The 23,921-nt window shown below is 38.4% G+C and overlaps 3 protein-coding genes across 5 annotated transcripts; 2 read left to right on the top strand and 1 right to left on the bottom strand.

Annotated features, from left to right (window-relative positions):
• Positions 1 to 1,425: 1,425 nt before the first annotated feature.
• mboat4 (membrane bound O-acyltransferase domain containing 4) lies at positions 1,426 to 4,973 on the top strand. Its single transcript, XM_027273217.1, has 3 exons — positions 1,426 to 1,547; positions 1,912 to 2,136; positions 4,010 to 4,973. The coding sequence occupies exons 1-3, from the start codon at positions 1,426 to 1,428 to the stop codon at positions 4,971 to 4,973; spliced, it is 1,311 nt and encodes a 436-aa protein (XP_027129018.1).
• A 252-nt stretch (positions 4,974 to 5,225) lies between these two features.
• coq2 (coenzyme Q2 4-hydroxybenzoate polyprenyltransferase) lies at positions 5,226 to 10,590 on the bottom strand. 2 transcript variants are annotated; one of them, XM_027274068.1, is made up of 8 exons: positions 10,373 to 10,590; positions 9,637 to 10,001; positions 8,738 to 8,904; positions 7,397 to 7,518; positions 6,867 to 6,952; positions 6,634 to 6,767; positions 5,737 to 5,925; positions 5,226 to 5,527 (listed from the first exon to the last, which is right to left on the bottom strand). In XM_027274068.1, exons 2-8 carry the CDS (start codon positions 9,941 to 9,943, stop codon positions 5,372 to 5,374), a joined length of 1,161 nt encoding a protein of 386 aa, XP_027129869.1. In that variant the 5' UTR covers positions 9,944 to 10,001; positions 10,373 to 10,590; the 3' UTR covers positions 5,226 to 5,371. The 2 variants fall into 2 exon arrangements, with proteins under 2 accessions (XP_027129869.1, XP_027129870.1); XM_027274069.1 differs by having other exon boundaries at positions 10,418 to 10,590.
• An 878-nt stretch (positions 10,591 to 11,468) lies between these two features.
• On the top strand, positions 11,469 to 23,555 carry LOC104918986 (zinc finger protein 462). Of its 2 annotated transcripts, none has more exons than XM_027277490.1 (11): positions 11,469 to 11,613; positions 12,336 to 12,401; positions 12,492 to 17,404; positions 17,523 to 17,806; positions 18,169 to 18,287; positions 18,646 to 18,780; positions 18,910 to 19,153; positions 19,451 to 19,593; positions 19,685 to 19,908; positions 20,657 to 21,854; positions 22,140 to 23,555. In XM_027277490.1, the coding sequence occupies exons 2-11, from the start codon at positions 12,392 to 12,394 to the stop codon at positions 22,253 to 22,255; spliced, it is 7,386 nt and encodes a 2,461-aa protein (XP_027133291.1). In that variant the 5' UTR covers positions 11,469 to 11,613; positions 12,336 to 12,391; the 3' UTR covers positions 22,256 to 23,555. The 2 variants fall into 2 exon arrangements, with proteins under 2 accessions (XP_027133291.1, XP_027133292.1); XM_027277491.1 differs by having other exon boundaries at positions 11,469 to 11,642.
• Positions 23,556 to 23,921: the final 366 nt, after the last annotated feature.

Below are 23,921 nucleotides of genomic sequence, written 5' to 3'. Positions count from 1 at the left end.
GTTTTGACTGTGTTCTCAACACTACAACACAAAAGTTATTATGACACTCTCCCTCACAGAATTGTTCCTGCTATGTGCATTTCCTCTATTGGTGTTTGTTCTGACTGTTATCAGTCATGACTAGTAGTATTGTTATCAAGTCAGACATGAGTAATCTCAGGCAGGAATTAAAGATACTTACACTATTAAACATCAGTTTTATTGGGATTTGAAATATCTTTAATTAAAACGCAAGTTGTTTAAGTTAAATCACTTTCCTAAAACATATGTAATTGTTACAAAACACACTAGTGCTTTTAAATTAGAGATAAAGTATTCATGTGTTGTGCTGTTATGTTTTTAACTCATAACTGATTTATATATAACATTTAACATTTATATAACATTTCATACCATGGGTGCACATTGGCACATAGATTGCTGAACTGGTCGGACCTGCTTTAAATAGTACATCTTTTCTTGTGTTTTATTGTTTTTTTCTCACACAAACATTGTTGGATCATGGCGGTAAGACCAGGGTGCTGTGCTCTGACACTATTTGAATAGATTTATCATAAATTTGGTTGTCTTTCTGCCAGTATAAAGCCAGCAGTGACTAACTAGTTTGTATGTAGATGCAAATATAACGTTCGGTGAGCAGCATTAAGTGACTTTTCTACCTCAAAATAACAGCTCCACTATCATTTTTTAAAATCTTTTTTTTTGCCTCTGTCATTTCCCCTCTGCCTACATATTTTTTGCAAGAACTATGAGTTCCAGGTCGGGAGAAGTGCATAATATCTTACAGCACACAAAGTCACACCACTCATAATATTCATAACAAATGCACATGTGTAGCTGGGCACCAAAAAAATAACCTCTTACATAATGTTGTGGTGAAATTTTGAGTGAAAGCTCAACCAGATTTATATATAGTTAGAAGAAATTTTGAGTTTTCTGTTCATTGTTATAGTACAGTATGTCACAGACCAGGTTGTTGGCACTTGATGTACCTTTGGCCTTTCTGTCTCTTGTAACAACAAGCATTGTAGACCATCTACAATGCTTGTTGTTACATTAATAAATGACTACTATAGATTAATTATTGATGGCTGCATGTAATAATTTTGGAACTATAGTTCCTATTATTTCTCACATACAGTGAAACCTTCTTTAGATGTAAAACAGACCTCTTTTAGTTGCTACAGTTGCTCAGATATGGACAAACAAAAAGCTGTTGTATCCCTCACTACTGACATATTAAACAAAGTGTTTGATAATAAGAAACAAAGGGATTTACTTTAATGCAAGCCACAGGTGGAATGGCAAATATAGTCAGCCAAGGTAAAGTAAATATTTCACCTCTTTAATAGGACAGTCGGCACCAAACGCCTGCTATCAGTGGCTTTGTCCTTCTGTCTGTGTTATTCATCCAGAGACTCAGAGATGGGTTTGATGAACTGGTTGTGGGAACATCATCAGTTTTTAATGCACCAGTGTTTTTCACTTCCATTTGCATTTTTGTTTTATTTTCTAGCTAAATGGGGATATCTGTCCTTGAGATGCAGGTATGTAATTGCAAATCAATTGATTTTATTATGTAAACAACATTTTTCAAAAGTAATGTGTCATGTAGTTTCTTAGTGTATTACAGGGCACTATTACACTCACATTTGTCTAGGAAACCATTTGTATTTAAATTTGAGTAGTAGCAGTATGATTAATAATCAGTCTAACTGGAAGATAAGGTAATAGCACTACCACAGTATTACATTTATTATTGCTTATATATTTATCCATTTGTTTAATTCATAAGCATTTGTTAGCTTTTTATTTATCTGATTGCATTTTGAACTCCTCTGTAAAGTATTCAGAGGAAAAGTATTCATTTCTGTAGATCCTCTAGTTTTCACCATGCATCTCTATCTACAGGTACCTGTTTGTTTCTATTGGAGGGTGTGTCCTGGCAGTTGTCACGATGGGCATTTACAGCACACTTCTGTTTACCTCCACCTTTGCCTTTATTCTGCTTGTGTGCTCTGTGGACTCCAGCTCTATCCACGCCTGGGTGTTCAGTATGCAGATGCTGTGGCAAACCTTTTGGCACCTGTTTATACAGTACAGGGAATACTACCTACATGAACCTGTCTGCATCAGGTACTAATCTCATATGAGATCATTTGCTTGTAAGCGCACACCTTCATGTTTTGCATCCTTAAAATCACTAAAAATAATGAATGTTCAACTTAGCTGTCTGGGTAATAATGTCTTTAAAGTCTGGTAATGTTCTATATTATTTTTATTGCCAACAAAAAATATGAAAAGACACAGTTCATTCAGTATCAACCTATAGAATTCGGTGTTATTTGTCTTTCTATGTTTCTTTTTTTAAATAATTTTTTGGCCTTTTTGAGCCTGACAGAGACAGCTTGAAGAGTGACAGGAAATGTGGGAAGAGAGAGAGATGTGGAATGACATGCAGGAGAGAGCCACAGGTCGGATTCGAACCCTAGGCCACTGCAGTAAGGACTGAGCCTTTGTACAAGGGGGAAAATGCTCTACCAACTGAGCTAAACGACACCCCTATTTGGCTATTTCTAATGAATTTACAGCACACCAGAATGACCAGAATGGTCTCATAAGATGGATTTATAATACATGATAATTCACTGAATGCAGAAGTGAAAGTCTGTGGAAGTACTAAAAAGATAGAGAAAACACACACGATCAGGAAATGAAAAAAAGGGAAGTATCAAATATAACACAGAGTGCTGAATTGTCTGGGAACCAGTAATTCTCTTAATTCATTTTGCGAAACGCCCTGCTCACACTGCCCTGATGGAAGACTAACATCCCCACAAAGAGGAAAAAGAAAAAAAAGGACCAACGCTCCAATGGTTACCGCATTATGACAGCAACAGTGCATGTGGCCTTCACTGTTTGTCAGTTTCAGGAATGACACTGTTCCATAACCACACTTGGCCTGAACACAGTTGAGAAACCTTCTTGCAACATTTCCAGTTTGTCACTGCAGAGATTTTCAGGAAAGTCAGCATCGTATTACTGTAAGAGAAATTTTAACACTGTTTCCATTGGTATCTGGTTGACTATGTCTCGGTGCTGACGGTGCTTTAATCCACTGTCTTAACAGTCCAACCAATAACTGTCTTTGCAGTATGCGGGCCATTGTTTTGGCTATGGCTTTGTGTACCAATCCCAATAAGGAACCTATTTCAGCATTAATGCATGAGACCTTATTTGCAATGTCCTTCTGATGGGGTATGTGCCCCTTTATAAGTAGGATGTTTCTTTGGCAATCAATGTATTTTGAGTATTTTTATTTTACTTTTGTTACTTCTAGCTGTGTCTTCATTAGTACTTATTAGTACATATTAGTGCTAAAGTGCAGCTGCTTTGGCTTCCGGAGCTGCTTGCTTTCTGCTTTCAGCATTCAGATGACGTACTATGGCATCCACTGCTAGCCTTTTATCCACTCCATTCTGTTACTGTACATACACTGTCTATATGAGTTACCTTATCATCAAATGTTGGAGTTATTTCCTTCAGCTTTCCCCTTCAGCATCCAGCTGTTGTGTGGAAGTCTAAAACTACTGTGATGGACTAACAAATCAAATCAAATCAAATCAAATCAAACACAATGTTGTTTTTTGTCTTTTCATAGGATTTGTTGACAATAATAAATAAATAAAGTCTATTTAGTAGCTGTGGGAATTTGCTCAACAAAGATTTTCCCTTGGACGATGACTTTTTGACAGAAATTGTCAGCTGCAGTTTCCAAAAATCCACTTTGAGATATGGTCACAAGCTCCAGAACAGCTACTAATGGTGAGATTGCTTTGCCAAGTGCTGTTTCCACCATTAAGGATGAACCAAGTACTTGTATACTATTATGCTTTATGTTCTGGAGGGAAAGTATAAAATACAAACAGATACTGAAACATGTTCCACCTTCTAAGAGAAAGGATGTGTAATCAACTTAAACTGAAACTCAAACTCTCTGCTCTTTCAGATTGTTTTTGGCAGTGTCCTCTTTGATGCTGCTCACTCAAAGGATCACCTCACTGTCCATGGACCTACAGGAGAAACGAGTTCTGACAACTTTTAATGCTTTATCTAAAAGAAATCGGCGTGTGATGCTCCTCCCTCTTATTAGCTACATCCTTAATTTCACAACAATGCTCGGAGGCCCTTTGTGCTCCTACAGCCGATTTGTGACCCTAATGGCAGAAATCAGGTTCAACCATCCACCTAATCCACTAGGAGTGGTCCTTATAAAGTTGACAAAGGTGATGCTGCTGGAGTGTCTAAGGTATTGTCTTGTCTATTTTCTAAAACATAATGCCTATAATCCCTCCAAATCCATCATTATCTATGGTCTCCTGTGGGTTTGGTGTCTGGCATTGGTTTTGAGAATCCAATATTATTCTCACTGGAGGATCAGTGAATGCCTCAATAATGCAGCTGGGTTTGGCTTTGGGGAAAATGTACCAGGAGTCTCCCCAGACTGGAGCAGACTATCTGATGGAGATTTCTGGATAATCGAGGCATCAAACCGCATGTCACAATTCGCCCGTCGATGGAATGCCACCACAGCTTCATGGCTGCGCAGACTTGTTTATACGAGATGCAAACGTTTCCCGTTGTTCATGACTTTCAGTTTCTCACTGTGGTGGCATGGTTTGCATTTAGGTCAAATTGTGGGAATGTTGACATGGGCAGCAACAGTGAAAGCAGATTATCATATACACAGGTGTTTATGGCCTAAACTTTCATCATCATGGAGGAAAATATACACTTGTCTAAGCTGGATAAACACTCAAATGATTGTTTCATGTATTGTTATAGCAGTAGAAATAAGAAATATGTCTGGTTTGAGACTATTGTCTACAACATACATTGGCCTATTTCCACTTTTTAATATAATTCTGCTCTTTATCCTGCAGAAGTTGAAGTTTACTAAGGAAGTCATGTAATATAATTGTAATGTAGATTCTATCTGCTCCCTAGTGGTAATAATTGCTAAATGCAGCTTTGAGAAGTAATTACAATAACAACAACTCATATTACAGTTTCTGCAAATATGTGTCTTCATTGTTATTAATTAATGTTGCTGATATGTGTTTGTGTATGTGTGCAGCCAATAGAGGCCCACTTATCAGCACTTGAACATAGAAGTGAATTATGTTTGTATGTTTTGCCTGTAAATGAAGCCTCACAAGCAAAAGAAATGTATAAAATAACTTTATTGTGTGGGTCAAAATCTCACAGCTTCTAATTACATCTTTTGTAGATTTGTTTTGAATGAAAATCCGAGAAGATACTGTGGAAGTTTGTAGTATGTGATGTACTTAAAATGTAATATTTATACTGATTATCTCACTTCTTCCTCATTTTGCAGCAAAGTCTCTTGTCTTTCTTTCCACAAATTGCCAGCAACGATGCCTAAAAATAACAACAACCCAAGGTTTCTGTTTGAGGCAAATTTCTTCCAGCAGTCATCTGGATTGTTAATGTCCAATGTGTAAATCTAAAAGAGAGGAGAGCAAATATCACATTTTAATGCAAAACCCATGTCTGAGACCTATGATTGGTTAGGACGATAACTGACGGTATTTATCAGTTACACATTTACATGACAAATTCACTGAGTTTAATATTATCTCACTGTGGAATGAAATTGTAATAATTAACTCCTTGGCATCGAGCATTCAGCATTCTACACTGAATAATCCTCACCTGATGCGTTAGGTGAATGGCCACTGTGGACAGTACAGCATAGTAAGGGAGAGTCTGTTCAGCGTTGATCCCAACTGCAATAAGTCCTGACATCATGGCCACAGTGAAGCCACTCAGCCAAGTTTTGGTCTGCTCCTGGAACCTCAATGCAGTCGATTTGACTCCTACCTTGACGTCGTCCTCCTTATCCTAGTTATCAGAGAAAGAACAGAGGTCTTATACCTACTATACCTCATTTAGTATATACTTTTGTTACAGTTTTCACTGTTGCACTAATTTTTTTCATAGATTTAGCTGTATCACAGAATCTTATGCTATATTTGAGTTTTTCAGGAGAAATCACATAAAGTTGTCAGGTTAAAAACTAAAATAAGCATCATGAAATATGAATACATTTTAATTTAACTGTTGCCTGTCTGTTATATAATTTTAGATAGGATATAGTATCCAATCCAGAATTTTGAATTAGGCTGGTAACAGTTTGTTTGCATCTGGATCATGGATGTGTATGTTTTTTATACAAACACAGTATATTCTCAATTGCTTACCATCACAACTTGACCCAATATGTAATCGTACTATTACTGAGTCTAACAATACATATATGTAAGTGTACTACTGCTTCACTGTATAAAAATCCAATGAATTTGTGGATATTGACCTATATTTACTTACTTTAATGTTTTCACTATTAATTTGGTGCCCTCTCTCTCTTTGACCTTTTGGTATCTATTCGCTGTATATCCAAATCAATATATTCCAGTTTGCCATAATAAAAGAATTACTTCATATGTTTAAAATAATGGAAAGTGATTTTTTAACACTGAGAAGTGTTAAAAAGTGAAGTGTTTAAAAAGGGAAACATAAATAAGTTTTGTGCCGCCCCCCCTACTTTACCTGATGTGCATATATTGTGTCATATATCAACGTCCACATCACGCCTGAGAAATACAGTGGGAGGCACACAGACCAGTCACAGGAGCCCTTGACAGCGGCCCAGCCGAGCAGAGCTCCCCAGTTGAAAGTGAGGCCTAAACAGAAGGAACATGAGACCAACTTAAGCTGTGCTAATGGGAAGAAATGTTATCTTTAGATGTAGAACACCACGGGATAATCTTACACTTACATACCCAAAACAAACTGTGGCCAGTAAGTGATTCTCTTCATCAGTGGGTAGGTTACAACAAGAGATAATGAAGCAGCACCCAAGGCTATGCTGTGAAAATCATTATGGAAACTGTGAGCCAAACAGTGTCAACCATGAAAAAATATAAACAACTTTGCATTCAGTATTTATATTATAACATAGATTCTTTGGTCTTATACATTAGGGCTGTATAAGGACTAATCTGTCAGAATAAGACAAATCAAGTGAGTATCTGGTGATAAAAAAATATTCCTGAGCAGTAGTGGGAGAATTTTGCACTAAAAAGACAAACTAATAACAAAAGACTGGAAACTTTGGAAAATATCCACTTGGTTTGTCTAAGTTCTTAGAATGCTGGAGCTTTGTATTAGCGTCAGATGACCATTAAAAGCACATTAAAAAGGCACAAGAAACTAAGTCTCAAGACTGACCTACACTCTTGGTTATTTGTTACATTTTCTCTCTTGTTCTTTTTTAAACAGATCTAATAAAAACATGAGGATCAGTGGGTACCTGTAATAGTTGAGACATAAGAGAACCCCAAGTGCCAGAGAGAGCTGCCCGCCTAGAAAGACTAGTGCCTGCATCCGAGAGATCTCTCCTGCTGCAATCGGTCGAGTGGCTGTCCTGGACACCTGCAATAAAAAAATCATGTTCTCTTTTTTTTTGTGATCCAAATTTTTTTTTAAAACATTGAGGGTGGGTATGGGTGGGTGTGTGGTTACTTGATAACTAGTAACAATACACCCACCCCCTATAGATAGATATGGTAAATAATAAGAAAAAATATATAAAAATATACATGAATAAAAGGAAGAAAAGGGAAAAGTGGTTATGATATAATCAAGTTTAGGGCAGCAGCTATTAGTCACTTAATTGACTAGTTTTAACTATTTTGACAACTGACCAGAAAAAAATTTCCAAATCCTCTGACTTGATTTCCTCAAATGTGAGCACCTTCTGTTTTTTCTACCATGACAGCAGAGTGAACATTCTTGGGCAGAAGATAAGATACTTGAGAATGTCACCTCGGAGCCTGGAAAGCAGCGACCAACATTGCCTGACATTTTATGCACCAAACAACCAGGCGATCAAGCGAGGAAATTATAGTCAGATTAATCAACAATGAATATTGTGTTGACAAAATGTATCTATTACACTGTTGAACCTTTAACTATGTTGTATTTTGAGAAAAGCGACAGCTTTTACAAGAGTTACAAGAGTCAGCTGTAAATAATTGTTAATAAGTTTCTTCATAAGGTTTCTCTGTCTTTATAATGACACGTTTCTATGACAAGTTTTTGTTGATAATGTGTTAAGATAAGGGTCAGATTCCTCATTATGGAAAAACTTCTAAGTAATAACTGAACAAGGGCAAGAACCGTATAAATGTGATGAGATGTTTCTTTCTCTCTTTCATCGTGTGTGTAAGGGGCCTCTGACCTTTCAGCTAAAATACTTGTAACTTGGTATTCTCTGAGTGCTATTTTTAATTTTTAATAATGTTCTTGCATCTTACAGTCTCACGGGAATTTCTACCACAAATACAATCGTTAGTTGCAGCCCTATTAAAGTTACATAACACTTGAATTTTACTAAAAGGATCAGTGTGTTGCATTTAGTGGCAACTATCAGTGTAGTTGCAGTTTGCAACCCCATTTACATGTCCTCCCATTTCAAGAGTGAAGGCGTAACTATAGTGGCCATGAAATGTGTGGGGAAAAAAAGCCCTGTTTAGAGCCAGATGGAGCTGACAGGGCAAAGCTAAGCTGCGTGTGAGTCATCGTGATTAGTCTGACCTGTTACTCTTAGATAATGTAAGAATGCTTATATATTACCGGTAGTTTCATATACCTTTTTGTCAAAGTCTCTATCCCACATGTCATTGATGGTGCAGCCAGCTCCTCTCATCAGTAGAGCCCCTGTACCAAAGAGTGTGAGCATGCCCAGGTGAGGGAGATTTCCAGGATCAGAGGCCAGAGCAATACTCCATGTGCACGGGATGTACAGCAGCCATGTCCCTACGATACAGAGACACATGATAAGAGATTAGAAAAGAAATGGGGGGGCAAGCTGATAGAGACAGTGAATCATTTACATTTTAAACTATAACCTGGTGAGGAAAGTAACAGCAGGATGATTTAACTAATGCTGAGGAGCCAGTTTTCTCTCAGCAACTTGCATGGGTCTACCAAAACAGAGAATGTTAGGCCAATGTGTGTGGCTGTGTGAATGTGAAGCAACTCGCTTTCTGATGGGAGGATATGAGCTCACCTGCCTTTGTGTGCAAGCTTTTAATAATGTGTTACTCTACTCCCATTATACCTTGAAGCAAAGATTTAGATTACCTTGATTTGCACAGCAATGCACAGAACATCACCCTGTAAGTTTAGATTAAATTATAAAAGCAGGGATGCACTAATATTGTCTTCTGGAGGTGATACAAATATCTTAAGATAAAAAATTCCACCTTCAACATTCACTCTTGGAAAAGTCCTGAGAGTTGATCATTCAAATCTGTTGTAAGATCATTTAGTGTTTTTGAATTCACTTTTATATTCTTATCAGGGTCACAACGCCACAACACATGTGAATTACTCATACTAAATATGTAGATTCAACAATATTCCAAACAAGGGCACTACAAATAACGCTGACTTTATAGTCTCAATGCAGTACCTATCCATTTTTCAATAAAAACATTTTATAAACATAAAAAGAACTTGATTTGCATAACAAATTAATGTACAAACCAATAGGTTTGTCCAGCCTCATCAGTCGGAGGTATGGCTGGACAGCCGCTGGTGCTGAATTCACAATTGTAGCAGCCGACAAACTGAACGATCTTCTCCCATAGTGCTGTGTTTCATGCAGTCTGAGCGACGGGCGGATTGCACCGTGACCGTAAAACACTCTGGACACACTGGAGTCTGAGTGGGGACCTTTTGTTGTGTGAAGGAGGCAGTTTGACAGGGAGTAAACACAGGAGTAATGAGTCCCACGGTGAATCCTCCTCAGGACGTTCAGAGTCAACCGGCTGGTCAGCTTCGCTGCGAGCATGGTGTTTCTCTGAGGTCAGACTGACATGATCTCTTTCGTTCCTCAGAGAGCGTCACCCCTGAACACACACACACACACACACACACACACACACACACACACAAACAGTGGTTTGTCAATGGCTTTTTCATAGAGACTTGCTGCAACAGGCAATCCTTTTGTGCTGGAGTGAACCAGCTGGACACAGACAGACATGTGTGAGAGCAGAGAACATTTGTGTGTGTAGCTGGAGCATTACTATTACTATTATTATTATATTACATTGCTGACAGAAGTTAAGATTCACTGAGTTATAGGTTTGTCATTCATTTGATACTGAAGGTGTAATGAAAGTCAGCCACACAACAACCCTGCTGCCACCTTAAGTTAGAGTATTTGTATGAACGTTAGCTTGTCTTAAACATAATATTGTAACTGAAACAAACTTACACAGTATGTTACAGCAGACAAACTATACATTTCTAGCAGCCACACTTGTCAATGCTTCCTGTTATGGTACGTCTAATATATTGCCCCGACGTACGCGGCGGAACCAATGGCATGCAGAGGAAGTTAAAAGTATTTTTTTTATTTTTTTTTATCTCCTCCATGTGGTTTTACGGTTTTTTTGCACCCATATCCTCCAAAGATCTCCGTACTATTCCGCTCGAGAGAGACGGCTGAAGAAAGTGTTTGAGAGAGTGTTAAAAATCTGCCCGTACCTAAGTACTTCCGGTATTCTTCTCCAATTTCATAATAAAAGCACGAGTGTGTTTTAATGTTTGTTTTGGGTTTTTTCCCCCAGGATGAATCAACGATGAAATAATACATTTTGCATAATAATAAAGGTAATTGTATACTTTTGTGTAAATTACACTTTAATAGTGTATTTTAATATAATAAAAAATAATAAAGTATATTTGTTTGTATGAAAAGTGCTATACAAATAAAGTCTACTTAGACTTGGACAGACTTTATTGTCGAAATTTCGCTGCAAGGCTCAGAATAAAAACAGAAGACAAGGTAATAACAGCATAAATATAAAGTATTTTAAATATAAAATATAATAAAATATAAAAAAGAACCAGAAACAGAATAAAATGTACTTATTTACAGAAATGTAGCAGCTAAAATAAATTATATGTAGCAGCAGGTTCTATTGTACAGTGAAATAGACAATATGAATAGTGCAAATAGTTATCTGAATGGTTAATAAATACTGTTGTATTTAATAAATGATCCCTGTTTTGTTTAATATTTTCTATAATCTATTTATAATGTCAAATAATTATGAAATAATACATGACATCCTTTAATTTGAGAGCACAGACGGACAGTGCATTAACTATCAGGAATAGCGCTGTCTAGTGGCCTTTTTGGGCTATGACACCTATAAGCTTGAACGTAATTAACTTAATGTTTTATTAATTGTACAGTCTCCTCTGGTGAATTAAGCGAAAAATGTGCATCAGCGTAGAGCTTTTACAAGTTTTATTTTGAAGGTTTGGTGTCGACGGAAGTCCGGTAGTAGCTAAAGTCCATTGACGTCTTGTCCACGGTGGAAACGGAAGCACAACCCAGACATTGTACTCGCGGGAAAAATGGCGGAAATGTGTGTTTTTTTCACGCTATTAACATCAGCATTTCAAAACATTGCCTCATAAGCCTCCATCCTGCGTCTGTCGGCATGTGTGAGTACACAATTGTACGGAGTGTTTCAGTAAGTTGTAACAGCATCTGTCCACTCTTCCTTCCGGCCGTGTTGTTGAGAGACTTCGTGTCAGTTTAGTTGATATTACGGCTCCTTCCTGTTGAACACCGAAGTTGTTTTTTTAACTTATTGCCTTTTGTTGTATTTTACTTCCGGATAGACCTCGAGGAGAGTGGTGCATCTGTTGTCAGTGTTTTATTTCTTGCAGTATTTGCATTTAACTGTGACAGTGCCGACGGTACCATGTCGTTTAGCCGTGTTTCCACTGCATGGCTCGGCTCTGCTGACTTGTACTAGTGCTGCGTTTCATTGCGAGTCGGAAGTCGCTAGTTCAGAAAGGGTTTTCCCCGATCTCTGGTATAAATGCGTCCAGTGCATGTGCTCGGGAAAATTGGACGTCTGCAGAAAAGTGTCTTATTCATGGCAAGTCTCTGAACTGTAAAGGTATTTACTTATCACACTTCTAAAGAGGCGTGTGAGCTAGTGCCACATGTCCGTAAAAGACCTCAATAAAGCACGATCAACTGCACTCAAAAGTCTTATTACTGATGGCACTAGTACTATTCATAACTGTCTACAATAGATCAAACCAGGCAGCCAAGCTGAGCCGTTCCATGCAGTCAAAACCTGGCAAAAGTAGTAACATATGGCATTGGTTTTGCACCCTGTACGATGCATTAATCTATACTTTCAATCCTCTAGGTGAGTCACAGCTGTGTCTTTATGTGTAAGGTGCTGTGTTTACAGAGGAATGCAAAATGCAGAAAGGTATTTTCTTGCAGTCGATTTTCCGACATTGGTAAGTGTTGTTTTTGAAGTGCTGCGTCAAATGAAGTTGTCTGTTATTTACTCCCTCAGATTCAGTGCACATGACATGCAAGCAGGCTGCCACTCAAGACACCCCGGTGAAGTCTTTCCAGTGTGGACACTGTACACTCTTATTCAAATCAAGGGTCTACCTTTTTGAACACCTCAACAAGGTGCACGGCCTCGATGTAGATGTTGCTCTCAGAGATGCTGGTTTAAAATCCAGTGGGACTAACAATACCAGCACTGACAATGATAGCAACAGTTCAGGAATGGGATGTGAATGGGATGCTTCAAAAGAACAGGAGAAACGGTGTGAAAAAAACGTGATAGAAAATCAAATCAGGTCTGAAAACCCAGAGACCAGTATTCATTTGACTGACCAGGACAAAAACAACGACCAAGCTGCCATAGCAAAAGAGATTTCCTCCGTTATTTCAGTTCTGCCTACCTCAAAAACTAAATGCATTATCAGCTCATCAAAGGATCTGAAAACGTACAAGAGGCCATTGCAAGTCATCACTAAGTACTTCACAGTTTTACCTGCATCAAATAGAAAACCTCCAATCAACTTAGCTGACAGCCCAGTGCTTTTTGGTAGCACCAAAGAAACCCTGATACTGCAAGAATCTCCTACAGACTACAGTCCACACAGTAGTGGTGTGTTCAAAGTCACTGCAAAGCCCACAATAGATCTGTCTGACAGATCTTCTAATAACCATTTTTTACTAGATGACAGCTTGCTAGTTAGTGACCTGAGTTCACAGAAGCCCAAGGAAGAATTCAAGAGGACCACTAATGAAAGCTCAAATTGTCCTCCAGCTAAAAAAGCAAAGTCTGACGAAGAAAATACGAAGGGAAAGAGAGATAAAGCAAACACAATTAAACAACCATCATTTGAATTTAGCGAAGATGAAGAAGAAAAGAAGGGAAATCTTGTTAATGGAGACATGGGAAGCCGGCAAGTTTATTTTTGTAAGCACTGTGACTACAGTGACGTGCGCATGAGAAATATATCAGCCCATTATCAGAACAACCACCCTTATGTGCGATATAACGCTGTCTACATTCGGGATCCAAGTGACCAGAGTGCTACCTTTCGTTGCCTGGAGTGTCCAGTTGAGTTTTTAAGTGTAGCTGACCTCCGTAGACACTACACTGAAAAACACCCAGAGGCTCCAAATATATTCATGATGCAGTCATGTGAATTCCGTTTGGTTTACAAATGTTTTGTGTGTCCGTTTACCACCACTGGGTTGAAGGTAATGGAAGGACATTACAAGCAAAGTCACCCATCACATAAAGTGGATAGTCCCTTGATGTACTGCAAGTATTCTGCAACCAAATACCAAGAGGCACCATCGCAGTTGATAACATGTGAAAAAGCACTCAGCCCACAAGATCCTGAGAGTTCCTGTACACCATGTAAGGAGGTTAAAAATGAACCCTCACCCAAACCTACCACCTCCAAAGGAGCTGACGTGACATTGTATCATTGCAACAAGTGCGAATTTAGTCATAAGTCAGTTGTTGTCATGCATGTTCACTATCAGAAAAACCACCCAGATGAAGCAGTCACTATAGACAAGATCAAACAGTCTGCTCATGTTAAGTCACATACAACATCACAGATGGTGACTGATAGGTTGTCAAACTCTGTGACAGTAGAAGAACCTACACCTCAGAAGAACACATCATATTCCTCTGTGAAAGAAACAAGAAACGAAGCTGACACAGTTTCACAGGAAAAGATGTCATTTCCCTTGGGAAATCCTAAGGACAAACCTGAAACCTCTAAGACTCATCCAGAGTCTCTGAAAACTAAGGAAATAACATTTTCTGAGGACAGAAGTAAAGGAATGAACTTGCCTACTGAACATAGTGGATCGTCTACTGGAATGGACAATTTATCCAGCAGTTCACCAAATATATTGTTTTACTGCCAGATCTGCAGTTATTCAAGCACAAACGTCAGGAGCGTTGTTGGTCATCATAATGCAAAACATACTACTAATGCACCAACAGATTTTGAAAAGGTTATGCGCTACAGTGCTAAGATGCAGAAAAACAAACTACAAAGTGAAACTAAAGCTAAATTGTCTGATTCTAAACCTGAACAAGTTGAGGTATGTAGTAAAAAAGAAGTTAAACATAAAGAGAATGTGGCAGCAGATGCTTCGGTGACGACTACATTTAATCCTTATGCATGTGCAGAAAAATTGTTTTACTGCCAAAAGTGCAACTATGGAAATGTATCTGTATTTGGTGTATTGAGCCATCAATCCAAAGTTCACCAAAGCATTAATTCCAGCAGAGAATCTATTATTGAACACACAACTTTGATGCATGATCAAATTGAAAAATCAAAATCTCAAGCAAAGGAGTTAGACTTTACTACACATCTACCTCTTCCTCTTATCAACGAGGCTGATGGAGATATGTTTTTCTGCCACTTTTGTAACTATAGACAGAATTCTGTCAAGCAGGTGCTGCGCCATTACTTGAAAAAACACCGTGGATTTGTTGTTGGTGGCGAACAAGTCCGTCTGTATACTTCTATGGTTTTCAAACAGACAGGAAATGAAAAGAAGAAACTTGTTTCAGCATCACCCTCAACAGAGGCCTCCCAAACACAGAGGACCCTTCAGTGCCAGAGATGCACATACAAAACTCAATATGTGTATCTTTTGAAGAGGCATTTACAGAAAATCCACAAGTCAAGTCACTCCGTCACAGATGTTTTAAGAGTATGTTTTAAACAAGGAACTTTACAGACAGGGTATCACTGCGAAATGTGTGTTTTCTCTCACAAAGAAGCAGCAGCTGTCTACGAACACTACCAGGAACAACACCCAGGACATAGACCAAGCCTTGAGTATGTGACCACTCAGTTGTATGTCGGTCCCAAAACATGCATTTCTAAAAAGAAGAAACCACAAAGAAAGCACACCGATAGTATTAGTGAAGGTGATGACACTGATGGCAGCATACCATCTCAAGATGAAACCAAGACTTACTCGTGCAGAGCATGTTCATTTAAAAGTAGCTCAATGTCAGTTATTACACGCCACTATCGGGCTGTTCATCCTTGGGCTGTAAAAGAAGATGGCTCAGTCTTAGATGTCATCAGCGGCAAGAAGCAGAGTGTCATCAGGCAGGTGGAAGACCAGAGTGAAATTCCTGTGACATTTGAGACCTACCAAGTGCCTCTTGAATTTGACAATGCACAGGATTCATCACATGAAGCAACAGAAAAATTCAAGTGCCATTTATGCCCTGCTAAGTTTCCTACCCAACGCAGCCTCAACATTCACTGTGGAATGAAACACCAAGAAGATGTAACTGAAAATTTAGACGAACAGCAAGGAGAGTCAGAGCAACTCCAAACACGACTGCATGTCTTTAAGTGTCCACATTGTACCTACGTGAATACCAGTTATCACGGAGTTCTCACTCACTGCCAGATGAAGCATCCTGCTCTTGAATCCAGAGCAGACAGTCTTTATGTGGATGAAGCACGTTCACACAACTGTTTGAAAAGAAATGGTCCTGATTTGAGACTGAGTGGGTACATGTGTAAAACCTGCCCACACATCTATGCAACGCTGGAGAAGCTGAACAAGCACTGCGAGAGGGACCATAATGGTACAGTGACAAACGCACCCATATCAGCTGGGACTAAGAAAAATCAATACAAGAGCCACAGCGTTCAGGGATCTAAAGTATCGAAAGCTTCCTTTTTAAGTAAGAAATTAAGGTGCCAGCACTGTTCTTATACTTGCAGCACAAAACTTGGGATTGCTCGACATGTGCATTTTCATCACAACAACTCATCCATTTCACATTCTCGGGATTCTTTATTCAGATGCACCCTGTGTTCTAGGACCTATTTTAGGAAAAAGCGTCTTGGAAACCATTACATCAACAAACATGGAAAGGAAAGCTTCTTAAAATACTATCTACCAGTATACAAGCAGGGCCATGAGAAGCCAGCGGCAATAGTTCCTGATCACCCTTCAACTCAACAACCAGAAAACTCTTCTGAAGCAAGGCAATCTAACGCGACTGCAGAGAAAAACAAAGTATTAGTCTACAAATGTCCAAATTGTCCCTATGTGAATGCCAGCTACCATGGCACTCTCACTCACTGCCAAATGAGGCATCCCGACCTCATAGCCAGGGCAGATGAACTTCAAACACATGAAATACTTTCAACCAACATGGTCAGTTGTAAAGTCGGAAAATCTTCTAATGAAAGAGGATACTTGTGTGCAAAATGTCCACAAATTCATGCATCAGTGAAGAAACTCAAAATCCACTGTGCGAGGGACCACAGTCGAGCTCAGGCAGACACATCTGAGCATTCAATTGAAACAGAAACTGAACAACCTGATGACGACTCAGTATTGGAGGCTGACTCCACAGCAATTGGTCTGAGTCCCGAGTTGGGCAGTCCAGAGACATGTCAAACAAGCCCACCAATAGTAAAGAACAAGGAAACACTGTACAAGTGCCACATCTGTAACTATATGGGAATGCGCCGAAGATACCTGTATAGTCACTACAAAAAGACACATAAATTTGATGCAATTGCCACATGCAAATTGCTACAGAGATATAACAAAGATAAACGCAACCAGGCCGTCAATCTGCCGGAATCTGAGGAAAGTGCAGATGTCAAATGTAAGATGTGTCCAAACTTAAAGTTTGACTCATCTCAGCTGCTTATTGACCACTATAGTGCTTTTCACAGCTCAGATTGCATATCAGATTTCACTGTGTTATCACAAGCATCAAAGAGGACCACAGGACTTTACAAATGTGCCCACTGCATGAAACAAATGAACGGAATAAAAAAGCTTTGTTACCATCTGGATCGGCATAGAGAAAAAAAGATGGCAGAGGCGGCAAAGACAAAGGCATCATCTGTCATTGAGCCATCACCAGAGGCTGAAACCACAGAAGTAAGTTGACTCTGTCCATATAATGCAATATAATCATTTATTCTCTTGATTCTTTGCTACATTCTTTTGCTACATGTGAGCTTAACATTTGTCAACAATTGCTGTTTTTAATTTTCAGCTCTGTAGGGAAGATGAAATGCCCATGTTAGAAACTGTGGAAGAACTAACCCAGTGGAACGTGGCGCCAGTAGCGACCTTAAATTTGCCACCAAGTCCTCTGTCATCGCATTCAAAGCCCACTGACCTGGAGGAACCAGAGCAAAAATCAAGAGAACACACTTGCAAACAGTGTGAGCGGACATTCATGTCGCTGAGGGGTTTGCGTTCGCATGAGCGCAGCCATGCAGCCCTGGCATCCATCAAGAAACTGAACAATCTGTCTACCTCAGCGTTAAAGCACAAGTAAGATTAATTTTGGTGATCTGAAGTTATGAATTAAGATCAAGAATAACAAAATGAGTCTGTCTGCATTTAAAAATGTCAAAAGTTAGATCCATCATTATTTGATACCATCCTTTAGGATACATAAAAAATGTTACATTTGGGATTACACTTCCATATGAGTGTGCACATTCAAATAGCTTTTTTTATATATATATTAGGGCTGTCAATCGATTAAAAAAAATCAACTAATTAATCACAAATGTATGTAATTAATCGTGATTAATTTATCAATAAATTAATTGCATTTTTGCATCTATCATAACTGTATGTATATCTGACTGTACTTCATTTAGATATTTTCTTTGCCATTATCTCAACAGCGTTAAGAAATACCTCCTCTACAAAGCTGGGACTATTCGGCCTTTCTTATGTAGCGTCTGTTCCTTTCGGACGACTGTCATGGACCTGTGGAAGTGTCATTTTATGAAAAAACACCAAGGTGAGTAACCTATATATAATGTACCGTTTCTTAACATTCGGTAAACTGTAAACACATATCATGTCACTATGATCCCACTGTTTCACCTGACATATTTGATCAAAAAACATACTGAATTATCAGCAAAATTGTCTGTTATCTTGATCAATATGTGGCACATTCAAGGTGATCAAACTCACTTTATGCTGACAAACTGTCCTACAATCCTCTGTTCTAAATTGTCGTAACTATAAATGTATATTGAGGAATTTAGATTGTGTAGCCTGTACACTAATAATTGTCTTTACAGCACTTTTAGTGTAATAATGTAAGTTTTTCTGTTGTTCATTCCATGTTCATGCTCCTGCTGGATGCCCAGATGTCATTATGGATCTGGCTGAGACTGACAACATAGATGAGGAGAGCTTTCAGCAGTCTGACAGGGAGGCCCAGAATTCACCAGAGGAGCTGAACAATTTTTCTGAACTTGATGAAGAACTGGAAATTGCTGAGAGTAAGTCATCCCTGTTTGTTTTAGGAATAAATAAATAAAATCTTAATGTATCTAACTGTCAAAAGTTGATTATATACACTTTTCATGCATCAGTGGCTATACAGAAACCATGTTTTCTTGTATTGATAGGATCGCTGTATTTGGAGCCCCCAGATGTGCAGAGGCAGTTGAACCACTACAACTTAATGGCACAGGCTAGTGCTGCATCAAAAGCAAATGTGCAAGCATCCAAGTTACCTGAGAACAGTCTGCTTCACTGTGAAATGTGCAATTTCAACACTGGACACCTGTCAAGTATGCGACGACACTACCTTAATCGCCACGGAAAGAAGATCCTCAGGTGTAAAGACTGCAACTTTTTCACTGGTTTAAGGTAAGCTACAAGCAACTTATTACTGTTTTGAATATACAGTACATTCAATTATATTTAGCAGACAAATATAGTTTATTGCTCTGTCTCTAAAAGATATTTTTTTTATTATTATTATTATTATTATTATTATTCTTCTTCTTATTCTTATAACTCTATAAAAGAGAGAATCATCTCTCACATTTTCAAATCTGTCATTTGTCTTAAAGATTTCATTTGTGAGTGCAAAAGTTGTCTTCAAACCATCATATTTTGTAACAGACATGGGTTTATGTCACTTGTTTCTCCTGCCTTTATTAGGAAAACTCTGGAATTGCACATTGAGACTGGTCACTCTACCTTCCAGTCAGAACCTACTCATCAGAAAGACCTCTGCTGCCCTTTCTGCCTCTACCAGACCAAAAACAAGAATAACATGATCGATCACATTGTCTTGCATCGTGGTAGGTTATAGCTGTTTGACAGGATTCAGTGTTCCTACCCACTGATACGTTGATCTGCAACGTTTAGTCTATTTGTTTCTTTTGTTTTCAGAGGAACGTGTTGTGCCTATAGAGGTGAGTCGACCGAAGCTGTCCCGTTACCTTCAAGGCATCGTATTCCGCTGTCACAAATGCACTTTCACAAGCGGCACTGCTGAAAACCTGTGTCTGCACATGATGAGGCACAATGACATCAAACCATACAAGTGTCGGCTGTGCTACTTTGACTGCACGCAGCTGAGCGACTTGGAGGCACACCTGAGTGACAAGCATCAGGTGAGTTCAGAGAGTATCACATATTCACACATTTACCAAAGACTTCCTGGAACTATGGAGCCACAAGAAACTGAACTACCAACAAAAGGTTGCTATCATAACTATAAAGATTATGAAAATTAGTGGTGTCATTTGGGACAAAGTTTACACACATTTGACTTTTTGTCACCCTTGCACACTTTCTAGTCTAGTCTATTCTCTGCACGCTTGAGGGATTAACTCACAGTGCACAGTGTTGTCTTAATAAAACAGTAATGCCAGTGGAATTGTACATCATTTAAGTAAAACAGAGAGAGATTCAGTTAGTCGAGTGCCACATCCAGTCTTGAATGCCAGCCTTAAACTTGACTGTCCACAGAATGTATCTGTCCAGGTAATGTGATTTCATAAAATGATTTCCCGCTCAGACAATGAGCTCTCACACCTTCCTGCACTCAGATCAATCCTGTCAAGGTTCAGTGCTTAGGGGTTTGGGGAGAACACTGGAACTTTGTTTCACTCTCTAGTACTATTGCTAACAACATAACATTGTTCATATCCACCTCCAAATTTGATCTCAAGAATTCAGGATTCACTGGAAAGTACTACCTTTAGAGCAAGGAGTAATAAACTGCTAAATATGATCTTGCTTCCTCCAGCTCAAACACAGGCTTCCAAATTGTTTTTTTTGTTTGTTTGTTTTTTTGCAGTAAAAATTGGTTGTATAGGTTCTTTTATAGGTTGTTTATTTGTTTTTTCTTTTGTGCAGGTTTTGAGGAATCATGAGCTTGTGGGTCAGGTCAGCCTCGATCAGCTAGAGGCAAGGGTTTGCACAGTGCCAGAAGAGGAAGTGGAACCTTCGTCTAACTTGGAGCGCCACAACAACAGCGAGGATGCAAAAATAGAGGGGATTGACGGTAAAGAAGTTCCTCTTGAGCCTCAAGTTAAGAACCTGGAAGAAAATCACATTGGAAAAAATACTACACTACAGATTGTGGAAGTATATCAGAACCAAGGGCCAGATGGCACGAATGGAAATGAAGAAAGCTCTTTATTAGACCTTCAGTGTGAGAATACAAAACTAAACACTGCTGTCCAAGAGAAGCATGAGCAGGAACCACAAGAACATACAGACAGTGCAAGAGGACAGGAGATAGAAAATATAGCAGAACAAAAAAATGGAGAAGAGAGCAATGCAGCAATCCAACATGAGAAATACAGTTGTCCAGAAAAAGAGACGCAGACAAATGAGAAGCAAGACCAACCGAAATTCAGAGATGGTGAGGATGGTGACGACAGTAAAACTTTCACACAACAAAAAGAGGAGGCAGCCGAACAGACCTCAACATCGCATCATAAAAGAGCTGAGCAGGCACAGGCCCACAAGCTACATATTAAAGCGCTAACGCAAAGAAAACTGAATGTTGACGCTAGAGTAGAAGATGATATACTTCGTCATATCCTATTGCTTGATGACGATGGCAGCAGGATACACAGGAAGGCAAATCAGGATAGAAGGGTTAAGGTAAAGCAGAACATTGAGTCTGAGGTTGTAGATAACACAGAGGGCATTTCAACATCTGCAAAGACAAATTTTTGGCAGGCAAATAACATCAATGCTCAAGAGTGTTTGAAGGTTGATAAGCTTTTGCTAACTCATACACCTAGGTGTGGACCACTCAAGATAAGCCATAAGGAGATCTTAGGTGTCACATTTACAAACTGCAAAGAGGAACAAGTGCAAAATCAGAAAAACTGTGAGGAGGTACAAGACCCCTATGGGGAAATGCCAGTACTTGAGAATGAATATCTCAAAGAAGAAATGCAAACTCATAGTTGTTCCGAGGAAGATCAGAGTGTTCATCTTGAGCTAAAGGAGGACAAAAAGGATGAGATGATTGCTAAAGATGATGACCATCAGGAGGGTGATGGAGTAACGGAAGCTGAGAATCCACATGTGCCCAACGGTAAGACAGTAAATTAAATATTCAGAACATAATTGACAGAACACAACTTTTGATGTACAATAAAGAGCAACACTTCAAAACAACCTCAAGTTTCTGCACCAGGAAGTTGTAATAGGCATTCATTACTATTTTCTTATATTTTTTTTAGACTTGATTAATGAGTCCTGTCGCAGCAAAAAAACGACAGATTAATGGTTTCATGTCAATAATACTGGGTTGCAGCCCTAGTTATGTCTGAGAAACAGCATGTGACACCAGCTAAAGTTCATTTCTCTTGTTCTTCAGGTGCAACCACTAATCGAGTAACAGTGGAAGAGAAACGGTTTACTTGTGAGTTTTGTGGACGAAACCTCACAAACAGTTCTGAATTGGAGCGCCACATCCTTCGTCATAGAATATGAAGTTTTTCTGTTATGGACAGTAAAGTGGGCTTCCACTGTTGATTTTATGTGGTGGGCTAGATTTTCTTTTCACAAAATGTTCCATACTTTCTTACTGTACTGTGTATTTTGGAACAGCCAGGTTCCAAATCCATTTTACATTGTTTTGTAGATTTTAAATGTTTTCTAACGAAATGTTTTTATGATACAGCTGTAGGATTAACTTTGCGATTTAATAAATCAAACTTGAGAACCAATACAGTGATTGTATAAAGTGTGACACATTGTCATCAAAATCTTATTTAGATTTGTTTTGTTTAAATGTATTAATGGATATCTGTGTTTACCGTTTTATTCTTTTTAAGAAATGAATTCATTATTACTGTAAATGTAAAAATCTTAACACTGTGAACTACTGTTACATATACATTTGTATCAAACATTTCTGTTTAGTACCTAGACCATTTCAGACCAACTTTAAAATCTATGATTGTGGAAAAGCTTGTGCTGCTTTTAGGTACGTCAACATGAGTTGTTGTGTACCTCACCAGTGAGCAAATAAATGCGTTCACTTATTTCTATAATGGCTTTTCTTTATGTTGATAATAAACTTTTGTTTACTTTCTGACTTTTTTTGTCGCATTCATTGCATGCATCATTTACTTTTGTTGTAAATAAACTGAATGTGTTATTGCCACACTTTGTATCTTTCCTGTGTCATTATGCTGTAGAGATATCTGTATAGATCATATCAAAAATAAATTGTAAAAAACAAGCCATGTTGGCAGCATGTGGGAGCAAAGAAGTTAATCATGCACATATCTTATGGGTGTGCCCTAAGTTGCGCTCCTTCTAGGATGGTGTTGGTGCTATAATTAAATATGTTTTGGGGTATTAAATGAATGCAAAACTATGTACCTTGCAAATGTAACTGAATGTGTAACTGGAAATGATAGATATATAGTCAAGATACTACTAATTGCAACTAAGAAGGCAATAACAAGGAAGACTGGCACAAGACTGAATCTCCAACCATAGAACAATGGCTCGATCTATTGTATGGAAAAAATTACCTGCCAACTTCAACTGAAGGATAATGTCTCTGCTACTAAATGGGGGGGGAAAACTGGTGTTGCGTGACATAACGAAAAACATGTATGCACTGAATACTGTCTGAACCAAAGGAACCTGATTTGTATTCAACTGTACAGACTATGGATACCTGCAGCCATGACTGTTTGTATTTATATTTTCTGATCTTTCTCTGTTGTCTCTTTTCTCATTGTATGTATGATCAAAAACTTAATAAACATTACAGTTTTAAAAAATATATATATAAAAAACAAACAGCTTCTGTTTTTTGTTCAATGGTTCTGTAAATAGTTGGGTTACTATTGTGTTTTTAAGCTCAAATCTGTGGCTGTTGTGTTAATAGTTTTCTGATAAATGTATAAAACTTCTGATCAATCCGTCCATCCATATTTTCTAATCACTTAACCTCACTAGGGTTGTGGAGGGCTGGGGCCTATTAGGCGAGAGGCGGGGTCGGCCTTCTGATAAATTTGAAATCTTAAATGAATAACTTCCCGTTAGTCCGATTTAAGACACGCCCATTCCCGGTACAAATACAGATAATCAACTAAATTATCTGTATTTGTATCGGTACAAATACAGATAATTTAGTTGA

This window comes from Larimichthys crocea, chromosome III (assembly GCF_000972845.2).
Source record: "Larimichthys crocea isolate SSNF chromosome III, L_crocea_2.0, whole genome shotgun sequence".
Classification (NCBI taxonomy): Eukaryota; Metazoa; Chordata; class Actinopteri; family Sciaenidae; genus Larimichthys; species Larimichthys crocea.
The sequence above is the reverse complement of the archived record's forward strand: the minus strand, read 5'-3'. Positions and strand labels throughout refer to the sequence as shown.